The sequence below is a fragment of the Salmo salar genome, chromosome 04, assembly GCF_965601325.2.
Source record: "Salmo salar chromosome 04, fSalSal1, whole genome shotgun sequence".
In the NCBI taxonomy this organism is placed as follows: Eukaryota; Metazoa; Chordata; class Actinopteri; order Salmoniformes; family Salmonidae; genus Salmo; species Salmo salar.
In genome coordinates, this window is record NC_138294.1 from 86,318,503 (window position 1) to 86,328,317 (window position 9,815).

General features: G+C 42.4%; 2 protein-coding genes across 2 annotated transcripts; both read left to right on the forward strand.

Moving 5' to 3' along the window:
• The first annotated feature begins 383 nt into the window (after positions 1–383).
• On the forward strand, positions 384–1,666 carry LOC106603941 (insulin). Its single transcript, XM_014198195.3, has 3 exons — positions 384–477; positions 868–1,054; positions 1,374–1,666. Exons 1-3 carry the CDS (start codon positions 388–390, stop codon positions 1,514–1,516), a joined length of 420 nt encoding a protein of 139 aa, XP_014053670.1. The 5' UTR covers positions 384–387; the 3' UTR covers positions 1,517–1,666.
• Positions 1,667–3,295: 1,629 nt separating this feature from the next.
• Positions 3,296–8,651, forward strand: nipal4 (NIPA like domain containing 4). The gene is made up of 6 exons (XM_014198172.3): positions 3,296–3,676; positions 4,902–5,162; positions 6,182–6,238; positions 6,601–6,691; positions 6,976–7,136; positions 7,425–8,651. The coding sequence occupies exons 1-6, from the start codon at positions 3,637–3,639 to the stop codon at positions 8,021–8,023; spliced, it is 1,209 nt and encodes a 402-aa protein (XP_014053647.1). The 5' UTR covers positions 3,296–3,636; the 3' UTR covers positions 8,024–8,651.
• The last annotated feature ends 1,164 nt before the right edge of the window (positions 8,652–9,815 follow it).

Sequence of the window (9,815 nt, forward strand, 5' to 3'; positions counted from 1 at the left end):
TCACAACAGGAAGTACCTTCAACACCAAAAACTGTTGCTTAGGACACTCATTGAGCCACAAGCCATCTCTCACTAGCTAACTTCTTTAAACAAACAGCTACTTTGCTCTTTAGTGTGGCTGAAGCAGGAACAGGTGGGTCAAATGCAAGCCAACAATCCTTGGAATCCTCTGTACATCTCAGACACAGGGTCACATCAGTTACGTCCGATTCACTGGCCCTCCGCTTGGACCACTAATGTCACTTAGTAAAACAAACATGCCTAACGAGGCGAACAATTGGATTGCCACTTACCATTTGATTTTATTTAGTGACTTCTCTTTTCCGCTGACGCTGGCAAAGACCACAGACCCTTGTTCCCGAGGCCTGCCTGCTCCAGGGGTATAAAATGGGGGGAGAATCTGTTCTGCCTCAACCAACTTTTCCTTCAGCATTTCTGCTACTCTTCTACAGAGCTTCTTCACCACCACCTCCACAGGTAAGAGCCGGGGGTCTCTGTGTTTCACTGGAGGGTTGGAAACGACAGCGGGGTTAGGGTGGCAGATCTTGGTGATGTAGATGTCACTAGAATCTGAAAACAACCTCTGAACTTTTACTGTTTTTGTTGAACAAATGTATTTCGGTCAGTAACAACTGTATTTTACTTCATCTAGGGAGCTATTCCTTTGTGAGTGCTTATGGAAATAGTCGTTTTGTTGATGTAAGGCTATGGTTTCTTTAAGAACATGCTGAATGACAACAGAATATGTGTCGTGTCGTCAGCATTACACAGAAGGAGTAATGTCACTCCTAGAAGAAGAATAGAGATGTTTCTCATACACTGCATGAAGTGTTAACATACCTGTTTCATTTTCATTCCCTCCTCCAGCCCATCATCAACATGGCCCTCTGGCTCCAAGCTGTGTCCCTGCTGGTGCTGCTGGCCCTCTACCCTGGGGCAGACGCTGCAGCTGCCCAACACCTGTGTGGCTCTCACCTGGTGGACGCCCTCTATCTGGTGTGTGGAGAGAAAGGATTCTTTTACAATCCAAAGAGAGATGTGGATCCCCTAACAGGTAAGACATCTCTAGCACTGTCTGAATTCAAAGACTTCATATCTGCTCAACAACTCAACTTGATCTAAGACCACAGTCTACTTTCCTGTATTTGTGTGTGTGTGTGTTACCTTGAGGTAGCAGTGTGTGTGTGTGTGTGTGTGTGTGTGTGTCGAAATGACATTTAGAAAACGCATGGTCACTTAGAAGAAGAAACTACAAATATGAAACTGAATGTGAAGGCAATGATGAAACACAGAAAAGGACAGTAGTCCATACAATATACTGCTTGATGTTATGAGGACTAGTACTCACTCAATGTGTTTTTCTCCTCTTGCAGGGTTTCTCTTTCCAAAATCGGCCCAGGAAGTTGCCGAGTACCCCTTCAAAGACCAGATGGACATGATGGTAAAGAGAGGCATCGTAGAGCAGTGCTGTCACAAGCCCTGTAACATCTTCGACCTGCAGAACTACTGTAACTGAGGCCTGTCGCACCGTTTATCCTGCTCTTCTCTCTGCCACTCTCCAATGCTCAGAGGCATCACCCCCGTCTAAAAGATCTGCTTCAAGTGCAGACAAGAAATGGCATAGACATGTTTTATTTTTCCTAGAAAATAAAGTTATATGAAATGAGCAAGGACTTTGTTTTCAGTTTGTAAATGGGCCTTGTAAATGTTCAGAGTAGTCTACTATGACTTCTGTTTAATTTGTGGTTCTGATTTTCCCATTATCCTGGGTTGAAACCAAACTATTGTAAGTGTATATTGTAATGCAGACATAATGGTCACGAGAAACACTCTTTTCACAACACTTCGAAAGAGCTACGCCTGGAAGTGACTTTTTTTGTAGCAGGTTTGGAGAATTTACACAGCAGGTTACGAGAATTAGGTAACCCTTTCACCCCGCTCCTCTGCACACTCCACTAGCTTCCAGTCGAAGCTACCATCCACTACAAGACCGTGATACTTGCCTATGGAGCAGCAAGCCCCTCCCTACCTTCAGGCTATGCTCAAACCCTAAACCCCAACTCGAGGTCTCCATTCAAGGCCACCTCTGGTCTTTTGGCCCTTCCACCCCTTTGGGAGGGCAGCTCCCGATCAGCCCAGTCCAAGCTCTTCTCTGTCCTGGCACCCCAAGGGAGGAACCAGTCTCTCTCTAAAGCTGGGACAGCAGAGTCCCTGCCCACCTCCTGAAAACATCTGAAACCCTACCTCTTCAAAGAGTATCTTAAATAATCCCACAGCACCTATGTCCATTAGATTGGGGAAAAAAACGAATTGTTGGGTTTTAGGAGGATAATATAATGTCTTTCTTGTATACATTGTGTTGAGTGATGAGAGCTGCGCTTCTCGAAGTGGACACTGGGGGTCACTCTTCCCTCTGATTTACAGAGACATAAGACAGAGATCATGATCACATCAAAAATGAACGGAATGAATCGAGAGGTTTTAGTTTTAGTATAGTTTAGATTATAGGATGCCCATTAGCTGTTGCACATACAGCAGGTACTCTTCCTGGGGTCCACATCAAACACGGGACAAAATACACAACAGTTATAGACGAGAACAAAATAAGATAATAGTACATTAAATTAAAAATGTGAGTAAGATAAGAATCATATATTGTCAAGACACCGAGAGACGACAACAATACTTTTTTAAACACGTCATGTATACATATTAATATACTTATATACAGTACAGTTAATTTAGATCAATATGATTCAATTAGATTAACAACCTAAAATGTTGTAAATATAACTAATTTGATAAAGAAGCCTTTTCTTGCGAAGTATTGGGCCGTTCTCCAATGCATTTAACCAATGGTTGTGTTACGTCACCGACTGTGCAGTCGGGCACCAGAGGTGCGTTCAGTTCGCCTGAACGTTTGGTACATTGCGATAACATCTGTAAATGTTATCGCAATGTAAACATCCAAAACTTTCTTGTACGTTCTTGAACAGACTTTGAGGTACGTTTGCTCTCGTTTGGTGGGTGTGGTGAGGTGTGGCTTGACGCAGTAAGTGACATATTTAAAGGGTGGCTTCCATGCAGACAGCGTCCCCAAATCCCTCTCAGGTTTTTTCGACTGGGCCTTCAATATAGCACCGTTTCAGTTCAGTTGAATGTTCCACATTGTAAAAACGTACTGAAAGCAGCCCAGATTGCTTTAACATTCTCCCCTGCTCATTCGACGGACACGTCAACCACTGGTTAGCTAGCGGATAGGTAAATGACCTATCCAGACGTTGTAAGATCTGGTAGGCGTCAGCAACGTCTGAGCAGAGGGACGTGTCTTGATCAGTAGTGAAAGCGTAGCGTCGTCGCCTGCTCTTTTCGAGCCAATGAGAGAGCTGCTGACGAAGGTAATGGGAGGGCCAGACGTACACCTGAGCAGGTCAGGGTGACTTGATTTGTGTGCCCACGCCCCCTGTGAATTATCTGGCGGATCGATTCGTTTCGTGAAACGTTTTTTTTTGGTGCGTGGAATTAAGAACGATCACATTGGGAACGGATACTTTTACCGGTCTCTTTTTTTTTTTATCCTACTGCTACTTTTTCGGCTACTTCGAGATTTGTTGGTTAATAGCCTTAATCAACACAATGCAATATTTAAATTTATCTCAGGATTCATGCCGAAACGGTACGTTTATAGACTAATACTTCAATGTCATCATATTACTGTAGGCTACGCTATTTAATGGGAAATGGGGGCCTACAATATTTTTGAATGTTTGTGATATAGCAACAACATTAGGCTTATTCATTAAGTATTGGCAGAATTTACAGACAAGAATACCCATGGGTTGGCATCCGTGAATACACTTAATAGCCAAAAAGGATATTGTCAGAAATTATTTTCTCCATCTGGAGCAGAACACAAAGCCAGTTTAAATTTAGGATTTTAAAAGCAATTGTTTGAGAATATTTTAGAATGTCAAGTGGGGCTGTTCATGTCTTTGAAGTACTTTTAATGGGCTAATTTCTAAAGCCAGTTTTTCAGGTCATTCCACTTGAAATGTTCATATAATTGATGATTTCTAAACTCATGAGAATAGTAATCTCTGTTGTGTGTGAATAGAACACCTTTGTTGACAGAGAGAACATGTCATTGCACCATGCCAATGCGGGGGCATTGTTCAAATGGTGAGGTAATGTATTGAATTACAAAATCTGTCAGTCTCACTAAACACGAAATGTCATATGGATTTCTAAAGTAGGCTATCTTCTTACATTTTTATCCCAATGAAATCCAAAGAAATTGAGCCTCATTTTATTTGACCATTCCAATCTTTAATTGGGCTTTGTGTAGATAGGTTAGTGTTGATAACAAACAACATGAATACACTGGTATCATTCTGATAACTGCCATGGATATTACTATTGTGACATAACAATAATCAGTCAACACATGACCTGGTTAAGCAATCTGCTATGTAGGCCATTACCGCTGTGTGTTTTGGATTGGTTTCTCTTCACCAGATGTTCTAATAGTGTTCTACTTTATTGTACATAAATGTCCAGGTATTTACTTAGAAATAACATGGTAATCACACAATAAGAGCATAATAGCTTTCATAAAGCTATAAGGCCCGAGCAGGTGTAGTGTAGGTGTGGCCATGCAGAGTGCCTGGATACAGCCGTTAGCCGTGGTATATTGGCCATATACCACAAACCCCCGAGGTGTCATTGCTATTATAAACTGGTTACCAACGTAATTAGAGCAGTAAAAATACATGTTTTGTGATTCCCGTGGTATACGGTCTGATATACCACGGCTGTCAGCCAATCAGCATTCAGGGCTCCAACCACCCAGTTTACATGAAGCTATAATGTTAAAAGTGATTTCACTCTGCTTGTTTTTACAGGTTCCATAATAAGGCTACTGTGTCCATCTCAGACTGCTGTGTGTATAGTCAACGGGGAGGCAAGCCTCCTCAACACCTCCTTCACTGACAATCACAATGCCACTGAGACAGGGCTGTATGCTGTCGGGAACAACTGGACCAACTATAACTTCTGGACTGGTTTGACCTTGGCGGTGCTGTCGGCCTTCCTGATTGGAGGAAGTGTGATGCTGAAGAAGAAGGCCCTGCTTCGCCTAGCCAATAATGGACAGACCAGAGCAGGTGGGGTTCTTCACTGTTTAAGGATGTGGAAAAAAACAAAGACATCACATTACACCGCATTATCCTTATTTTGATCAAAGTTTATGTAGAATCAAGTTCTGATGGGTATCTACTGACAGTCGTTTTTTTTAAAGTCATCACTAGCCGGACTGCGCCCAGTACCACGCCCTGAATCTTACACACTGTTCTAGCCGGCTACCACCCAGTACTCTACCCTGCTACTTCGATACTGCTGCCCTATTTACATAGTCATTGAACACTGGTCGCGTTAATACTGTTTACATACTGTTTTACCACTTTATATGTACATTGAGTGTACAAAACATTAAGAACACCTTCCTAATATTGCGTTGCAGTCTATGTCATGGAAAGAACATGTTCATAATGTTTTGTACACTCAGTGTATGTACTGTATTCTAATCATAACTACTGCTATACACACCTTTTTTATTCAGATACTGTCTATACATACCATTCACATACATATATATTTATTTATGACTGATATTTCTCATTCTGTTATGTCTTCATTTCTTTTTCTTAAAAAAAACAAACTTTTAGGTTATGTGTGCATTGTTATTGTATTGCTAGATATTCCTGCATTGTTGGAACTAGAAACATAATCATTTCGCTGTATCTGTGATAACATCCTGTAAAACTGTGTAGGCGATCAACAAACTTGGATTTAATTTGACTATGACCTAACGGTATGATATTTCAGCTCTCCATATCGATAGAGAATAGTACATCCAGTTCCTGTTTAAAGGTTGTTCTAGTAACTAAAAACTGGACATGAACCCTGCCCGAAACAGTGAAACGCAGTCTAATAAACGACAGTTATATAACGTTTGATTAAACAAACTGTACTGGCATCAGGGTTTCCTGAGGACAAGAAACAACTGTATTGCCTTCACAGGAGGGTGTTAAGCAATCGATCAACTTAATTTGTTATTGATTGATGTTATTGATTTGTTTGTCTTCTATTCTAATGAATGCCTTGTTTGCTGTGTTCTGTGCAGGTGAAGGTGGTCATGGATATTTAAAGGACTGGCTATGGTGGAGTGGCCTTCTAACCAGTGAGTTTTCTTTGGTCAAATCTATCCTCAATGTTTGTCACAAGCACTATAATGTAATGTGGGAATACGAGTAGTTTTATCATAGTTCTGTTGGGTAGCTAGTAGAACGATAAGGCTTAACCTTATTGAACTCATTTTGCCCTGGGGCCCGCAATGATTTTTTATTGTTTTATTTCCTTGCTGTCAAAATTAGTAAAAATTTGTCCTCTAGCCATTGTTTTGGGAATTTTCGATGATCCCTGACTGTTTAGTGATCATTAGCGAGCTGGACAGTCAAGAAACCGTCTTAATCTCTGCTCCCCAAAGAACAAAAAGGATTAGGACTACATAAATGTTTTTGTATTATTTCCTGCTTCTCACAGTGGGTGCCGGGGAGGTTGCCAACTTTGCAGCATACATGTTTGCCCCAGCTACTGTAGTGACTCCTCTGGGTGCTCTGAGTGTCCTTATCAGGTACCATTACTTCTCTGTTGTCTATTAACACACAGCTAGCCTTCACATACAGGTACTTCTGTTCTCGCTGGTTCCTCATTTTCCATGACTGTGTAAAATCTCACACCATTGTTATCATTTTTGTACCCTTCTTTTGGTGTATGTGGAAACTTATTTTAACTTTCAGGAGCTGTTGTGTGTTTTTGTGTTAGTGTTGATACTGTGTATCCTCACATCGAGTCATTGTTCTACAGGTTTGCATTAATATTCAAATGACTGTAGTTGTGGCTTCTCTCTGGACACAGTGCAGTGCTGTCCTCTTACCTGTTGGGGGAGACACTGAATCTGTTGGGGAAGCTGGGCTGTGTGCTCAGCATACTGGGCAGCACTCTCATGGTGATCCATGCACCTGAAGAAGAGGAAGTCACTACCCTGCAGCAGATGACTGACAAACTGCTCGACCCAGGTACATCATTTATATTAATTGACATAGGAATTATTCACACAGCAATTATTTGATTAAGGGCAGTGCAACAATGAGGTAATGAACATGTCATTTAGAGTAGAGAACTTTAAATATAACAAAAATGCTATCGTCATTATTGAGCAAATATGTAGACAGAAGGACAGATGGTACTTCTGCACCAGGGAATAACACCTGTCTGCTCCCTAACTACCATCCACCACACCCTAGAGAAATACTTATATCTCTCTTTCCTCTGTGTCAAGCTGTGTATCCGCTTTGTATCTCTAGGCTTCCTTGTGTTTGCCAGTATCCTGCTGGTGGCCTGCCTGCTGCTTATCTTCTACTTCTCCCCCCGTGTGGGCCAGACCAACATCCTGGTCTACATCGCCATCTGTTCCCTGCTGGGAGCCTTCACCGTCTCCTCCGTCAAGGGCCTGGGCATCGCCATCCGCACAGTGTTCTCTGACCCGGCCGTGGTGCGTCACCCGCTCACCTGGATCCTGCTGGCGTCACTGGTCTGTTCCATCGTGGTCCAGGTCAACTACCTGAACAAGTCCCTGGACACCTTCAACACGCTGCTGGTCTACCCAATCTACTATGTGTGCTTCACCACCGTGGTGCTCACCACCTCCATCATCCTGTTTAAAGAGTGGGGGACCATGTCTGGTGTGGACGTGGTGGGCACCGTGGGGGGCTTCCTGGTTATCATCTTGGGGGTAGCCATGCTGCACCTGTTCAAAGACATCCACGTCACACTGGAGGGCCTGGCCAGCAGAATGTGTCAGCCGCTGGAGGTGAAACGGGAGGACAAACACATCCTCATTGAGAATATGGAGAGCCTGCCTCCCATGAGAGAAGACGCACCCAGAGTCTTCATCATCAGCTGAGAGACTGGCACCCAGAGTCTTCATCAGCTGAGAGACTGGCACCCAGAGTCGTCATCAGCTGAGAGACTGGCACCCAGAGTCGTCATCAGCTGAGAGACTGGCACCCAGAGTCTTCATCAGCTGAGAGACTGGCACCCAGGATCTTCATCAGCTGAGAGACTGGCACCCAGAGTCTTCATCATCAGCTGAGAGACTGGCACCTGAGAGGACTCTTAGCACTTTCACTTATGTAAATATGTATTTGTTAGTCTTTTTATTGGTAGTTTTATGTAGATTTGTGACAAAAGCGGTTGTTGACTATGTCTGTGATGCTCCAGGATGCTAAATAGCCTGCTACTGAGGACCTTTGTCTATGAAGGTACCAGAGGAGAGAATACATTTTATATAGTTGTTTATACTTGTGGGCGTTTTTTTAACCTCAGTTAATGGTAATACGGGTTGCTGATGATGCTGCAGGCTATGTAGACTGCTGCTGAAGACCAATGTTTGTGATTCATCAAGGTATTTTAAAAAGGGCTCTTTTCTTTTTTTTTTTGTATACTTTGCATTTTAAGATGTTGACTACATTTCATATATTCCTGTTGCCTGTCACTCATTTCAATAAATATTTTCTATTTTGTGCCAGCCATTACAGTGGAGAGATGAGGAAGTATTGTTGCTGAAGCTCTTACAGTTCAGGCCAGGTCAGGGATTGAGATGTTTACATCAATACTCAGTAAGAACCATAGCACCTTACATGATAACAGAGAGATTAAGATCCAAGCTAAAGTCTCAACCCAAACAATGGCAGCTTTTGCAGGAGTACACATTTACTTAACTGCCACACCCCAAAAAAACGCCATGCTCCCTTCAATAGGCCCATTGTAGCCTAGTACCAGCGTGTAGAGACACGCTGTGTGGCCACATAGTACACAGATTTGCTTGAAGCAATCTGCTACATGATGTGAATAAGATTGTTCGTGTCCCGTGACCGTTGGCGTATTTGGAAATTACTCTGGAAAAAATGTGACACACCCAAACAAACCGCAATCGTGCTGCAGTTTTAAGACAGTTACTTTTACATAATTTAAAAAATATATAATAATTATGACATTCATAATTATGAATAGCTTTACAAATTGTAAACTTTGAACTTGGGAACGTCAATCTTGATATTTGATATAGTATACTGTTGGTCATGGCCTGGGAATCATGCTAAGGTTGGTTTCACCAGTTGACGGATGGGAAGGCTGAGAGATGACTAACTGTGAGGAGTGGAGTTTCACTGTTGTGGAGGCATTTTATTGCCTGAGTCACCTCATTTTGTGTGTGTGTATGTGTACGTGTTTTATGAACTGGGGTGTAATAGATCCACAGTATGTGGGATCTAATCATTTTGTTATGTTATGAACACTATGATATTCCTCTATACCTACAGGATCCAGTACAACTTAACAGTCAAATAATTACTGGAATAGGAAGTCATTATCCTATAGCAGCAAGGCTCATTATTACAGGCCCATTGATTGAACGCTAACACAGAACCCCTGAAACAGTAACAGTGCAGTTATGAATTAGTACTCAGTAAATTATTCAGTGTGCTTGTTCTGGCTTCCCAACTATATCCTCTGAGACAAACAGGTTCCCCTGCTTTTTTTTTCTAGGGAAGATGTGTGTTCACTGGTCTCAGTCAACAAAGATGTGTCAGGTGTCTGCACCACTGAGCTTTGTCAGGAGCAGAGCAGACTAATTATGTGGGTTGGCTATTAACTACTGAACTGAGAGAGAGAGAGAGAGAAAGAGAGGGACTATG